The sequence below is a fragment of the Malania oleifera genome, chromosome 1 (genome assembly GCF_029873635.1).
Source record: "Malania oleifera isolate guangnan ecotype guangnan chromosome 1, ASM2987363v1, whole genome shotgun sequence".
NCBI classification, from domain to species: domain Eukaryota; kingdom Viridiplantae; phylum Streptophyta; class Magnoliopsida; order Santalales; family Ximeniaceae; genus Malania; species Malania oleifera.
In genome coordinates, this window is record NC_080417.1 from 135,848,090 (window position 1) to 135,864,563 (window position 16,474).

General features: G+C 36.7%; 1 protein-coding gene across 1 annotated transcript; it reads left to right on the forward strand.

Annotated features, from left to right (window-relative positions):
* Nucleotides 1–176: 176 nt before the first annotated feature.
* On the forward strand, nucleotides 177–13,436 carry LOC131163509 (uncharacterized). The gene is made up of 3 exons (XM_058120104.1): nucleotides 177–278; nucleotides 358–598; nucleotides 12,944–13,436. The coding sequence occupies exons 2-3, from the start codon at nucleotides 358–360 to the stop codon at nucleotides 13,255–13,257; spliced, it is 555 nt and encodes a 184-aa protein (XP_057976087.1). The 5' UTR covers nucleotides 177–278; the 3' UTR covers nucleotides 13,258–13,436.
* The last annotated feature ends 3,038 nt before the right edge of the window (nucleotides 13,437–16,474 follow it).

Here is a 16,474-nt window from a genome sequence, read left to right on the forward strand (position 1 = left end):
AATTTCATTGCAGGTGGAAAATATATGTAAGGAACAGTTTCTCTCCCCAATAAGGCCACGACAAATGGAACACAGCGCAGGTCTCAGCACAGAGAGGGCGGATGGATAGAACTTTTGTCCTAAAAGCCAATACAAATCGCACACGTGTCAAAAGCACTTGTAAATAAAAACATCGTAGCATTTCCCCTCCCCATCAGATTCATCCGTTGCTCTGTAAATCCAGCCGTCGGGCTCAGAGCCATTCGCTACCAAAAACCCCAAACAAACATTAGCCAAAGGTACCTCTCTCTCTCTCTCTCTCTCTCTCTGCACTGTGAGTCCAAGCTCTCTGATCTCTCTCTCCCTCTCTCTCTCTAGATGGCCACTGTACTGGAATCCCTCGTGGTTCCTCGCTCCTCCACTGTCCCTTCGTCTGCTCTATCGCCGGTCGCTGCGTCACTCTCTGGGCGCCGCAACTGCGTCAGGTTGCCCGAGTTCAGAGGCCTCAAGATCCAACTCAGTTCCAGCTCTCGGTCTCTTGTATCATCGAGTGTGAGTTCTGGACCCGTTCGTCGGGGAGGACGAATCGTTTGCGAGGCCCAGGACACTGCTGTTGACGGTAACTTGATTAATATCGATATATCGTATGTGTTCTGTATGTATGGCTATCTCATTCGTGCCTTAATTTTTCTAGGATTTTGTACTGTCGATCTTTTAGTTTGAGTTGCGGGGGTGGTATTAAATTTGATGTTCAGTGCTTGACTTTGTATTGAAGTTAATGATTATGGTTACCTCCAAAAAAAATTTTAATGGGTATGGCTGAATTGGCATCTTAGAAAAATTTTACAAGGTGGGTGGTTCTGTTGGCGTTTGGTTGTTCATTTATGAATGTTTGGTCGTTCATTCTTGTATGCCTAGCACGTACACGAGTAACTTTTGTTTTGCCGGTCATTCCTTTGTATGCCTGTGTGTATTATGTGATTTTATTGTTTTATTTTTGGCGTTTTGTTTAAATATTTTAATTCATTTGTACTAGATATAGGAAAAGAGATTAACTTCTGTTTTATTTTTTATTCCTCTTTTCTTTGTTTTCTTATTTCAATGTTTTGTTTAAATGTCTAGATTGATTCTAGTAAATGAAGAGAAGAAAAGATTGATATCTGCTGATAATAGCTTGACTCAAATCATAATGCTTGAAATTGTATAGAAGGGTATGGTATTAGACTTATTAGGAAATCTGTGAGCCTTACAAGAGCAGCACACACGATCAAAGCTGAAAATTTCTTTGGTTTAGAGTAGTTAAAAATTTAAGTTTGATGCTCCAGTAAATAATTACTCTGCGGCGAGCTTTAGTTTGTCTTCTTTATTTTTGGTTGAGTTTGGAGCTTCTATGCTGACAACATTTAAAGAGGGTTGCAGCTCTTTGTATATTTAAAGGAAATTCTTATAAAGGTGTAGCTATTCTTCATAGTTTTTACTTTGCATCGAACACATTAAGGCAAGGTCTTTTTCCTAAGGTAATTAGTTTCACTTTCATGTGTTTTCAATTGATATTGCTTTGTGTCATTCTTATCGTCATAGAAGGCTGCTTTGCTTTCTTGTGCTGCAACATTGTATAGAGTGAGACCATGTCTCGTTTGTTGAGATGCTCCCACTTTTTCTCGATATCTTTTCCTCCCCTCTTCCCTCATCAATTGGATGAATGCTTGGAACTTATTGAAGCCCATTATTGGTGTTTTGACAAGGATGAGCCGTATAGTTCAAACTCCAATATTTTCAAGTTTTGGGACTACTACATTTTTTCAGGTTTTATTTATTTATTTATTACCCTTTTGTACGCGGAAAGAAGGATACACAGATATAGAGTGAAGGTGATCCTTTCTAATTAAAAATAAAACAAGGAAGAAGAATCAAGGGGGAGGTGGTCTTTTTGAAGTAGTTGCTCCTTAGCCCTGTCCACTGCACCAAGTGAAAGAAATTCTTAAATGAGAGGATATGGTATCCTTTTGCACATCATGTCTTAAAGACATTTCTATTATTCTTGTAGATAAGTTAACAACATAGAAGTTGTTACTTTCTTAATTAAGGAATTAGAGTGGTTCTAGAATTATTCTCTGCAATTTTTAATGGCGGCAATCAAAAACTCTTCTTCTGTAGACTTGGAATCTGGACATGCCAAAGATAATACTGTCTTCAGGGGTTTTGTTTTCCTTTGTCTTGATAGGATAATTTCTATGGATATGGAATGAAGTTAGTTAGATATGTTATGGCAGTAAAAGCTCAAATATCATTTTGTTACCATTTTTAGTAAGAATCTGAACAAACACATGAAATATGAGAATTGGCGAAGTGTTGTGTGAGCGTTTTAACCCCAATGAAGCGAGGCATAGGCCTCAATCATTAAGGTGTAAGCTTTTTGATATTTTATTTTTTATATAAAAAATATACAAGTAAATTAGATATATATTGGAAAAAGGAAATATTATGAAAATGACAAATAAATTTGAGAAATAATATCATATATTATTTGTAAACTACTTACTTGGCATTCTAAGCATGCAAACTTAAATTCATTCAAATAAAACCATCTTGGGAGGTGCATATGACGTTGCATTATTCAAATTTTGATAATGATCCAAGATGCATAATTTCTTTGGAAATGTCTAGGTTCAATAGTTCTAGAGTATTTTTTAGGTGTTTCTCTACTATTCCTTTGCTTTATTTGTCTATGTTCAGAATTTATATCTAAGAAGGTTGAGAAAATTATCCGAGATTTTCTTTGATCAGTTGTAGGGACTAGGGGTGATTCACCAGGGATAATTTTTTAAGTGAGGAGATGGATTGTAGGTCTTTGGAGGGAGGTTGGAGTTGGGCCTTGGAAAGTTGGTGTCAAAAAACAAGGATATTGGGTAAATGGTTGTCGTGATTTCCTTTAGAGGTGAATTCCTTGCGGCAGAGAGTTAGTGCATGTAAGTTTGGCTTGCAAATGAATGGCTGGGATGCAAATTTAGGTTTTGAGAGTCTTTGGAGGTTTAAGCTTTTTTCATTCACATAATTGGGTGAGAATTCTTATATCTGCTTTGGGAGGATATCTGATTTGTGGGATTCTGCAATATCTATTATTTTTTTTCATCTTTATTGCCTTACTTTGGTCCATGATATTGTCATTTCTTCCTTGCTCTAGTGGTAATGTAGCATGGTTTTAAATAACGGCCGCAACTGTTACGTAACGCTGTTACATAACAGTTTTTTGGGTTCTTGATACCGCTACACACCACAAAATCGGTGGGAAGAAAAATCACGGCTGTAGCAGCCATTATGGACTGTGACCATTACATAAAGGCTGCTATGGCCGTGACATTTATGCCCAAAAAAATTATTTAATTTTTTACTTTTTCTTCTCACTTTTGTTCCCCGCCCCGTCCCTGTTCCCTTCTCTGTCCCCCTCCCTTTCATAAATCATTCTTTATATATTATGTGGGAGAGAGGGAACAGATTATAATGAGGATAATAATGATACAAAATTTACTATTTTTTAAAATACTCTCAAAAGATGCATTAATTAACAATTTGAAAATATTAACTTGCTAGCCAAATATTTTATTTTGATAATATTAGAAATTTGATATTTATGTTCTATATTTTTCAACTTCAATCTTCTTTTTTTTTAGTTATTGTATATTTGTATTATTCATATGCCTTATGTGTCTAATAGATTAATGGAGTGTATAATGTATTTTTGTTTTATTAATTAAGTTAGCGCACATAAGAATTTATTGCGCATAAGAACAGTGAATATAAATAAGCACACGTGTAATTTTTCTAATGGTGGTTTAAAGCAAATGTAAACTTATTGCCCTTACCAAACAACTTAGTTAATTGAACTAAAGGACCCAAAATATACTAAAACTCTTTCTAAGAAGGGTTAAAAGCTTAAAACATGCAAATACACTAATACGCACGAGGTTGTGCGTGCTTGAAAAAAAATCACGGCTGTTACACCCACTCCCCATTATGTAACATCCGCTACTCCTGCTTCCTGTTACGCCCGTTGCCATTACTTACGCTACCTACTACCTAAGGTTGTTAGAATCTGGATTCTAAGTGGGATTGTTGGAGGGGTCTGCAGTATCGTATCATAGAATCGGATCGAGAATCATAAGATTCTACTTTCAATGTAAAGTAAATATTAAAAAATTATATATGAAGAACTTTAAGACAACTCTTAGGACTAAAAACTTGGTTAGTAACTTAGTAAGTATAAGAAGTTAAAAATACAATAAAAAGTTCAAACAATAAAAAGAAGAAACAGAAGAAGAGCAAGGAAAGGAGAAGAAGAAGGAGAGAAACAGTGTTCACTATTGAGTCTTTCCAAGAAGCAAAAAATCTGTTTCAAAGCATACTTCTGCAGCTCTGTTGGGCTTGCTTTCGTGGCTGCTGCTGATCAAACAAGAACTCTGTGTTGAAGCGGAGTTCTTGTCGAACACCAAAGAAGGAAGAGGACTGAGGATTGAGGGCTGAGTTTTTGTCGAACTCCAGGAACTCTGGTTGTTGAACACCAAAGAACTGTAGATCAAACGGCGAGACTGCTAGCTGCTGCTGATCAAACACCAGTCACCAGATGGAGGGCTCTCTGGTTGTCAAACAGGAGAGAAATTCAGGTTTTGTGTTGCTGAGTTTCAATGAGTAGAGGACTGAGGTGTTGAACTCCAGGGAAGTCAAGTGCCGATTCTGCTGAATCTGCTCATTGATGGGACGCTGGGAGCCATTTTGCCCTAGTTGTAGAGGCTTTGGACCAAGCGTAAACCTTTTGAGGCCTTTGGGCGAATAAAAACATGTATTGGGACACATTATTGAAGCCCAAAAAGGGAAAAAAAACCCAATCCAGGTAACAGGGTAGGATCTATATGATTCTACTTACAATTCTACTATTCTACCAATTCTTTTAAGATTCTACCACGATTCTACTTGATTCTGATTTTTGTTGCGTCTTGGATCGTTTGGGTGAATTTGGATCGCCTACGATCCAGATCGCAATTTTTAATAACCATGCCACAACTGCGATTTAAAACCATGGTAATGCTTAATTTTCAAAGAAATTTAAATCATAGGAGGGTGGAGGAGCTCTCTTCTTTGCTTTCTCTGATGGACTCTCACCCTTAAAGCAAGAGTCTTTTCTTGTAAATCTTTCTTTGATCATCTGATTAGATCTGATATCTTTTCTGATCCATCATCATATTTGGAAGGCCAAAGATCCCTCCAAGATTAAAGCATTCATTTGGTTGGTGGTTCTTGATAGAGCTAGCCCCAATAATCTGCTCTAGGGTAGATGGCCTTTAAAGGCATATGTTGTATTTTAACTGTTCGGAGACTGCTTCTCTCTCCACTTTTTTTTTTTTTGCATTGCTAATTTATTTGGGCCCCACCTAGTGGGACTTAAGGCTTGATTTCATTGTTGTTGTTGTTATTGCTAATTTGCTTGGGGCATGTGGAGTTGTTTGTTTGAACTTTTTGGAGAAAATTGAGTTTGAGACAATGGAACATCTTTTGGCTATTTCTTTTAGAGGTTTTGGGAGGAGTAGTTATGCTATCCCTCAAGCAGTTTAATAGCTCTTATGGACTTCCTCCTATGAACTTGCATTCTTCTCTCCGTAATAGCTATTAAACTGCTTGAGGGTAGCATCTCACTCTTTGTTCCCTCCTTTCCTCCTACAAGAACACCTCAAAGCTGATGCAAATCTGCATGTAGGAATTGAGCAAATGATGCAGAACATCAATGAAAATTACTGCAAACTTGGAAGAAAAGTAGAGGAGAGGAGGGGCGAAGGGGAAGAAGAAGAAGGAAGAAGAAGAGAGGAGGAAGGAGATACACGTTCACTTCAATTTTAAATTCACCAGAACTTACTTTCATGCGGCTTTTACACCCTATTTTTAAGTAAGCCTAATTACTGAAAATTACACAAACCCCTAAAGATGCACGAAACTACAAACAAACCCCAAATACATATGAACATACCATAAACTAATGAAAAACCTTGAGCCTATTATCTGAAATTGGTCTTCAGATTGGGTCAAAATGAACCCTCCACTTTCCATCCTACACCAATTCCCTCCTTTCAGAAAGAACTTGACTTCGTCGAGTTGGGGAAAGCACCAAGGAGTCCATCACCATGAATAGGCTTTTCATAAGAACGGAACCAGCTGTGCACTTCAATTTAGTGAGTGGAAGGGCTCATGATGTTGTCGACTTAAGAATTTTAATAGACATCATGCTTAACCCTCCTATCAAACAACCATGGACAGCACCAAAGGATATGACAAATCTTGAGAGGAAGGATGTCAGTCTGCATTGCCTCCATAGCATAACCAATCTTAAAGGTAAATTGGCAACCATCACGGACCTTTAAGTTGGTATTTTACCCAAGCAAATTTTGTTTGGATTGAGACGAGGTTTATCTCCCAAACTTAACTTCTTCACAACTTTTTTTTTTGGTTTTAATCAAAGAACAAGAGATTTTGTTATGGAACGCAAGAAATACAACAAGGAGCATAAGAAACTCTCCATAAAATATACAAGAGTAAAAAACCGAAAAAAAAAAAAAGAGAGAAGAAAGAAATTGAACCAGTGCAGCCAGTCAATCATGCTGTAATGAGAAAAAGAAACCCCTCTGAAACATCCTGCAGAAGCCCACAAGGAGATCCAATACTGAATCTTATGCCAGAGCATAATCGAAGACATTCTTTTTCCCATAAAAATATGAGCATTCTCCTCCAACCAATGCCCCCCATGAAACTGCAAAAATTGCACACCTCCGCAACACCAAACCATCTATGCTTCTCCCAAAACCTGAAAATGGTATAGCCAACACACCCAACCCTCTCCAAATAAACCAAAAAGATTATTCCACACCCTCCATGAAAAGGAGCATTGAAGGAACATGTGAGAAGCGGATTCTGAATTTTTCAACACAAAGAGGACACACATCCGGAGATAAAGCCTTAAAAGGCCACCTACTCTGGAGCAGATTTTTAGTGTTAACTCTATCAAGAACAACCAATCAAATAAAAACCTTAATCTTTGAGGGGACTTTAGGCTTCCAAATAGAACTATCAAGTGGGGAAGACAAATTTTAATTGGTTAAATGCTCAAAAAAAGACTTGCAACAATATTCCCAAGAAGATCCGAGGCCCAAGAATCCACGAGCTGTAGTCCCTCCAACAAACTTAATAAGGAGGTAAGCTCCAATACCTCCCTAGCATTAAGAGCCCTATGAAAATGGAAATCTTAAGAGAATCCATCCCCACTTGAAATAAAGAAAGAAGAAATATATTTATTGTGCAAAGAGGACAATTTATACAAACAGGGAAAAGATGAGCAAAGTGAAGAACTCCCCTACCAAATGTCTTCCCAAACCCGAACCCGATATCTATTCCCACAATAAAATTTGTACAAGGGATAAAAAGAGGATATAAGTGTGATATATGCTTCCAAGGACTTTCATAAGAACATCTCAACCCCAAGTTAGCATCCCACTATTACCCTGCAAGCCAAATTTACTTTTAATAACTTTGAGCGGAAGGAAAGACTCTAAGGGAAATGTGATCACCATTTGCCCATTAAAGCAATGTTCTTAGACACCAACTTGCACAGGAATTCTAGAGATAAACATGAAAATATAGGAATACTAGCAAAGGAAGCCTAAGTAAGGGGGTAATAAGCCCAACTGGAGAAAATGAAGCACCCTTCCACCCATCCAACTTCTTAGTAATCTTCTCCACCAAAGAATCCCAAAACCCAAGTGTTCTAGGATTATCGCCTAGAGGCACACCTAACTAAATTAGAGGCCAATCAAGAATACCACACCCAGCTAAAGAGGAGAGCTCCAATGATCTGGAAATATCCAAATTAATTGAAGGTATCCCACTCTTTCCGAAAGACCCTCTCAAATAATTGTGATATAGTAACCACATTTGAAAGAGACTCCTTATGATCTTCCGGGAAAAAAAAATGGCAGCATTTGCAAATTGAAGATGAGAAACCACAACCCCCTCATTTCCACCTCAATCCCTCTGAAGAAACTGCTTTCTGTGCAGCCCTGTAAACCAATCTACTCAAAACATCTACCACAAGAACAGGGAAAAAAAAAAAAAAAGGAGAAAGAGGATCTCCTTGCCTAAGCCCCAAACCAAGATTTAGGCTCTCCATTAATAATGATAGAGAAAGAAGCATTACAAAAACACCTGCTCATCCAAGACCACCACTTTGACCAAACCCTGTAATGATATTTTATCAAGGAAATTCCAACTTACAAAGCTTGCTCATGACAAATCACTTAGCATAAAAGGTGCTGTTTTGACTCCAATCTTCTTTTTCTTCAACCTTGTGGGAAGAGAAGATGGGTTGAAGAACTAGACGGTTTTTTATGAGGTAGGTTGAAGAAGTAAACATTTTTGACATTGCTGTCATCATGTAATCCACTTAGCTTCAATCGCTTGTATGGCATCATCATTATAATCTGTTTCTAATTGCCATAACATGGTTAGGACGTTGTGGAGCCTGATGCCCCAAATCTGGCCATTTGAAACACTTGATTGATTGATTTGATCTTAGAAGTTGTTATAGAATGCTCAAAGTCTTCCAAAGGATAGCAGTTTGAACTCCTTCACCCAATCGCTCAGCTACTTATCTCGTACAACTCCTCTAGTACTATGAGCGGTCAATGTAACTCTACGAGTATAATACTGCATATCCTCTTCGATTTAAGTGGCAACCTGTAGTGCATCCCCAACTGTAACAGGATGACATCTAGCAAGTTTGGAGGCGATAGCTGGCTTCAAAGTTCAAACCTTTCTTGCACAAAGCCATCATTTGCCGCCATCTTTTCTTCTTGCTTCAAATCAAAAGAGTTGCAGATGAACACATTGCTTGTAATTGGTATGTACAGGTTACTCTTGCATGGTTTGCTTCATCTCATGCGATGTTCTTATCTCACCAAAACTTATTCTAAAGATCTCATGCTGTTTAATCCACAAAATTGGAGCAGTTTTCTTCAATTTTGATTCAGCTGAATACCACTCTCAAGCCGCATTCATGTTGTATCATCAGAAATAGTACTCCATACACAATCTTCAAATTAATTAGAATTTTCTAGTTTAATTCCCTTACTGATTATTTGGGTCTTCATGCAACTCAAGTTATGAGCAAAAACAACTATTCCATTTTCATGGTTGGTTGGAAAGCCACTAGGCCTCTTACCAAAGGCTGCAACTTCACAGTTATTTTAGCATATTCAAAGCATTAGTAATAGTCTACAACTTTAGTTGCTAGCCTATTCGAAGCATTAGTAATATTCTCCTAGGTATTCTCCAAGTTTTGTACCCTACCAGACAGCCATTCCATTTTTGCAGACAATATAAGTTTAGGGGCTGTTTGGTATCACTATCAAAAATTAGAGAAATGAAAACCAGATACGAACACCAAAAGCGAGAAACATAAGTTATAAACTTGAAACCAGCAGCCTTTTTGGTTAACATTTATAAAATGAATGCAAATTAAAAACTTAATTAAAAAAATGCACATTTTCATCTTTAAATCAAAATATTTATAAAAATATGATTAAAATAATAAAATTACAAATAATACACATTAAAAAATTACTATAATAAAAATAAAATTTATTATAATTATTTTACTTAATTGTTCTACTTTCAAAATTTACTTTACAATAAAAATTTTATTAGACATGACAACTGAAAAATAGTAGAAGTATTTTGGTTTTATTATTATTTTTTGAAATTTGTGTATATTTTTCTTTTAATTATTTTTAAATTCATTTGATCACTTGATTTTGATTTTAATTTAAAAGTGTATAAAATGAATAATTTAATCGAAAAAAACTATTATTGGATATTAAAATTTTTGACAATAGGTTGCAAAAACAACTGAAAACCATAAAATTTGGTTTTTAGTTTTTTGGCAAACAGCTAAAAATCGGCAATAGAAACAAAAAACTGACAACAGAAATAAACGCACTTTTATAATCTATTTTTTCACTGTGGAAAAATAGAAAATAGTAATGACACCAAATGGACCCTTAGTTGCCACAAATGCCACATTGCTTTGCACACACACACACACACACACACACACACACACACACACACACACACACACACACACATATACATACATACATGTACATACACACATACATACGTGTATATATATACATGTATGTATGTGTGTGTGTATGTATGTATATATGTATATTGCAACTTTATGACTAAGGACCCTTAAAACAATTCACACACAATTCTCAATTTATTCATCTAAAACCACTAACTTGCCTACTAATTTCTCAAGAACTTTCGTCAATTCACCTTTAATTGCAGATATTAAACAATTTCACTCAGAAAACTCACAGAATGCAGCGATTGATTCTGACGCTGGATGCTGGCAGTGGTAATTGACTCTCCATAACTAGTCAAAACAAGCAGTTAAAGATAGGGAGGGAGAGAGAAAGTGGTAGGTTCAGATTCAAAAGAAGATGTCAGGAAGTGGGAAGGGTTTGGTGAAGGGAGGAGCGCAGTGGCACAGGAAGGTTCTTAGAGATAGTATCCAGGGCATAACAAAGCCTGCCATCTGCTGTGTGGCGGGGCATGGCAGCTGAAGCCTATCTGAGGCCTTATCTGGAAGGAGACTCAAGGGGTGCTCGAGATATTCTTGGAGAATGTCATTCAGGACGATGTCACCTACACAGAGCATGTTTGTCGGAAGACGATCACTGCTATGGATGTTGTCTATGCTGTCAAGGGGCAGGACTCTATATGGGCCTAGCGAGTAGGGTTGGCGATGAAGTTAGGTTTTTCATACTAAGATGGGATTTCCTTATGTACTTTGTTTTGTCCTGTCAATATAAAACAATTATGTTATTATTATTATTTAGTACCTTTTGCTTTTGCAGCCATACAAGTTTAATGGAGGGAAAGTTGCTTAGAAATTGAAGGAATAGAGGGATTTTGCCTTATTTTTGTGTGCTCTGAATTGACTCTCCGTAATGCTGATGGTTCAATGGAAGTCTGATTTATAGCAATTAAGATAAAAATGCCGCACATGGATGCAAAATATCATGTCTGGAATCAAATTATAAAGCTGCAGACCAAAATTTCAAAATCTGGATTTCAGTCATGTGTCCTCAGGTGGTGGAGCTTTGGCTTTTTGGTAGATCAGGGGGAGGTGAATCCAGTGCTGGTGGCAGTGCAAAAATGTACGAGGAAGTAAGGAATGACTAGTGGCTGTTGTGAAGCTGTGATGGGGGGATTGAGATGAGGATTTGTTGCCAAATTGAAGTGGGACTCATTGGCACAAGAGAGAGATGCAGGAAAATAGAGAAAGCAATAGGAAAATAAACAGGAAATTAAAAGCAAAAATAAAAATGAAGAGAAAACTCAATAGGGCAATATTCCAGTCTGCCTCTCATGATTACACTGCAAGACTTTATATATGCTTTGAAATGATGCACTATGAGCTTAAGCCTGCGACGATTATGTTTGGTAATTTTGAAGATTTTTGCAATCTTGTAATTTAACCCCCACCCCCCCTCAAAAAAACAAAAAAAAGAATGTTATGCTGCATTTTTATGGTAGAAGTTAAGCTAAAATCGGTTTGATTATCTAGGGGCTGTATGATTATCGGGTGTCTTTATGATTTAAAGATTTTACATTTGTTTGTTTTTTTTTTGTTTTTGTTTTTAATTTTTAGGGATTTGATATTATGTTAATATGTTTCATTAACTAGGATTTAATATTAATTCCTAAGCCTATATAAAGGCTTGATGTGTAACCATGAAGGACAGATTGGAATATTGAGCATTCAGCCCTATTGAGTTTTGTCTTCATTTTTATTTTTTCTTTTAATTTCCTGTTTATTTCTGTATGTTTTTTTTCTTCTATTTACTCATTTTACTGCATCCCTCACTTGTGCCAATTGGTCCTGCATCACAAGGGCTCCTCACAGCATCATCTTTTCATTTTGCAGTAGCTTTTCTTCACGTATTGGTTGCATTTCTTCATGAAATCTTGCACAAATTTGAGCTGCATTTAAACAAGATCTAATCATTTTTAGGGGAATATTGGTGGTTCAATTCCACATTATTTACCGTCAGGTCATTTTTCCAAAGTTTAGCTAGGGTTTAATTTTTATAGCATTTCTTTAGCATTTATGACTAGAACTATAATTTTGATAACCTATTATGGGTTTCAACTCATGATGTCAACAAGCTATGTTAGACCAGCTAGCCTTTGGAGGCAGTAGCACAGAACTCGCGTTATGTTGTGGCAAACTGCATATTTCTTTGTTATTAAGCCTAAATAATGTTTTATCTTGTTTTTCCTACTTTTTTTTTTTTTTCTAGTTAATTATATTCCAGCTCATGTAAGGGTATAACAAAGGGATAGTGACATCAGCCATAAAAATGGCAAGTCCAACCATGTTTGATCAAACAAACCTTGGGTGATTTGTTTGAAGCCGTCCATGATGAATGCCTCGTGAATCTTACAATGGCAAGTAAACTTGGGTCAGTTATACAAGGCTCCCACTCATCTTAGGGCCCAGGGAAGATTGATAGACTGCCTCATCCTTTCTGGAGGAGAGGCTGTTGCCTGGATTTGAGCTGATGCCATTGTGCAGTGTGGGATGAGCATCTGAGCTTTATTTTTCTTCATAGTAATCGCAGGCCAATGCTATATTATTCCAAAATCACTATTTTTCTTCCTGGATTTGCAATGCATGCCTACTCCATCTCCTAGCATTGTACAATTTCAACAAATCTAGCATGGCATACTCACTACCACAGCCAGCATAGCATACATGTCATTTCCCATTTTTTATTTTAATTGAGGCATAATTTGAATTGGAGTTCTTTATTTATTTATTTATTTCTTGTATTTACAAAATAAACTGCAGTACCGGCTGTGACCGACTCAACATGGCAGTCGCTTGTCCTTGAGCCTGAACTCCCTGTTCTAGTTGAATTTTGGGCTCCATGGTGTGGGCCGTGTCGAATGATCCACCCTGTTATTGATGAACTATCAAAGCAGTACGCAGGGAAGCTCAAATGCTACAAGGTGAACACTGATGAGAGCCCTTCGATTGCAACACGATATGGGATTCGAAGCATCCCAACCGTCATGATCTTTAAAAGTGGTGAAAAGAAAGATGCAGTTATTGGTGCTGTTCCCAAAACCACACTCACTACGAGTATAGAGAAATTCTTGTAGATTTGGGTAGTAAATGCCAAAGTTATTTAGTATTGTTTCCTCTCACTAGCCTCTAAAGTTGCAGTATGCATGCTATACTGCTACGGTGAACCCTATATGTTTTCATGTATAGTTATTGGTTACTGTTGTATTTTCAGCTTCTTTTTAAGTTAACATTAGTGAACATTTGTTAACATAAATCTGTTGTCCTTTGCCTGTTGTATGAGTCTTGCATTTGAAGGATCGAATTGTGAACTGATGATGGTTATTGTTTTTTGCATATTATTCAAGGTTAATGAGAAGCTAGTGGCTACACCAGCTTTGATTGGAATTTTGATCGAGTGGGAGTTCTTTTGCTTAGGAGGCTAAGAAACAATCTGAGAGAGTATTGTCTATTGAAGGCATCATGTGTTCTATAAAATTTTAAAAATTCCCAATATCCTACTTTTATTATTATCATTCTGACTTAAATAATTTATTAGTAAGCAAAAGATGCTAATGCCTCATTCTAAGATTTGGTGAAAAGATGCTCACAAACTTTTAGGTTTGGTAAAAGAATGTGAACCTTTCATAGATTTGGGAAATTTGACAGACTTTTCTTGAGGTTATGCCAAAATAAAAATAAAAACTGCAGGTCTTTGTGATGTTTGGCACACAAGCCAGGGGGGTATTAGTGTTCTAAAAATAAAATGTTGGGGGGAGAGGGAGTGGTTAGGGGATTTTTGAAACCTTAAAGGCTGGTTTCTAGTTAACGGTCTACAGAGTTTTTGACAAGTTTGTGTGTTTTGATGTTAAAATTCCAGGGACATCATTGTCTTTTTCAGGTAATCTCCAAGCAAGCCTTTTCCTGGAAACGAAGTGTTTGTTGTGGACATGAAGATTGTTGGACTGCTTTATGAAAGAAAACTTACCCTCAAAGCTTGGTTTTCAGTGTATTTCTCTGTTCAATGGTGGGCTAAGATTTTTTTTTTTTTCCTCATACGATGAAATGCTAAAATTTTTGTACTCAATGATTAGCATATACTTGGTGCTAGTCAAATAATATTGCAGGTAGCAGCATTCAAATCCAATCAGATCTGACACACAATTTTGAGAGGAGCAAGTACCCAAACATTATTTTTAGGGAGCCCGTGGTTGATGTGAAGCAACCAACATTAATGCGAGTGAAGCTTTACAAATCTTCTCCTATCGAAGGGAGATTCCTAATCACTCCTACATTTTCAATGACCACCATCGATGTTTAAAACAGGGGTAGGATTTTGTTGGAAGATGGAATAATGAAGTAGTACCTCCCAAGGATAATTTTTTTCCCCAGCTCTTTTGAAGGGTCCCTCTTCAAAAGGTTTTTCAAACAACAGAATCCCCTCGTCACTCGCCAGATAATGAAGAATTGCAGCCTGATCGATCAACCCGCATGACTATACCTTTATGAAGTTTAAACTCCAAAAACCAGCTTGCGGCATCTGCTGACACACCTTGAGGTTGTTTAATATGAACAGTTTAGATGCGATTATAATCATCCGGACAGTTTTTATAGGATTATAGTCGTTAACAAATTGGAATCCCAGTCCATTAGACTTCAACCCAGATGGGGAATCGCTTCCCAGAAACTAAGAAAGCAATATGCTTAAGAGCTCTGATGAGAGGAACAAGAAGAGAGCTTTCTTCTTGCCTCACAACCGCCACGACTGTGGAAACAAAGTGTTAGGAAATTTAATATTAAATAAAATAAAATAACATTAAATTTAATACAAATAAAAATACAAATATAAACTTGATTCACAAACAGACTGTGACATAGATATCTCGCTTTTTTTGAGGAGATTCAAGCCTCTGCAGTTTATTGGCTTAGCCAATAAATCGGTACAGTGGAACTCTTCAAAACTTGTCTCCCTCAGGATATTATAACCTGATTTGAATCGTATGACTTTCTCCAATTCTGCACAAGCAGAGAAGTCTAAAGTGTTGGGTTATTTCTTTCTACATGGAGGAAAGCCCAAGTAGGCTTTATTAAAAGCTCAAAGTCCAGCTCTTTAATGTGATAACCTAAAGGAAGTCATAAAAAGAAAGGGAAGGGGGAAGGAGCCATCACTTTTCTAAAGAAAGAGAGAAAAACTTGAGTTTTTCTCATCCTGCCCTGATTTTATCAAGATTTCGCTCCCACTTCATCCGTGGTCCAATCAAACTGAAATTTGGAGGAGAAGCTCACGACTCAAGGAGTTACAATCTGAATGGTGGAGATCATATTTTGAAATCGGGAGTTGGGATTTGTGTCCATGAACAGTATCCGTGATTTTGGTATATTATCTCAAATTCTCTTTATATTTGCTAAGATTGATGATATCTTAATGAGATTTTGTGTACCCATTATTTGACAAGTAAATATTTCAATTGGACTAGGTCTCGTGGTTTTTTTTTCTCACATTGGGAAAATTTTCCATGAAAAAAATTGCTTTTGTTCTTGTGATTTGGTGTGATTGATTATTTTTCTTATTATTTTTAGCACGTATAAAAGTAGAGATACACTATATCTACTTGCATATAGGGAGAAAAATTATTCCACTGGGTTGTTTGTTGGTATTCCTCCCAACAAAGTGGTATTAGAGCCAAGTTGATAGATTGCCAAGTTGGCAGTTTGAGTTATGAAAGCAAATACGAGTAGAATGATTAATCTCAATGGTTCAAATTATCACATATGGAAAAGAAAAATGGAGGATCTTCTTTATGTGAAAGATTATTATCTACCGGTATTTAGTACTGAAAAACCAGAAAAAAAAGTCTAATGTGGAATGAACTTTGTTACATCGACAGGTGTGTAGGTATATCAGGTAGTGGGTAGATGATAATGTTTTGAATCATATTAGTGGAGAGACAAATGCATGTTCTCTATGAAGTAAGCTTGAACAACTATATGCTAGAAAGACTGGAAATAATAAGTTGTTTCTGATTAAACAAATGATGGCTTTGAGGTACTAGGACGGGACTCGTTTATTTGATCACTTGAATACATTCCAAGGAATTATTAATCTGTTGGCTGGAATAGGTATTAAGTTTGATGATGAGATACAAGGGTTATGGTTGCTTGGTTCATTACCGGACTCGTAGGAGACGCTTAGAACTTCATTGTCTAACTCTGCTCCAGAAGGTGTAATCACAATGGATATGGCCAAGAGTTGGTTGCTAAATGAAGAGATAAGAAGAAAAACACAGGGATCCTCTTCACAGTCAGAGATCTAGG

Excerpts from the sequence above, each read along its gene's own strand:
- LOC131163509 (XM_058120104.1), top strand. The coding sequence starts at position 358 with ATGGCCACTGTACTGGAATCCCTCGTGGTTCCTCGCTCCTCCACTGTC. Across the intron at positions 599-12,943 it reads CCAGGACACTGCTGTTGACG|TACCGGCTGTGACCGACTCA; the intron begins GTAACTTGATTA and ends AATAAACTGCAG.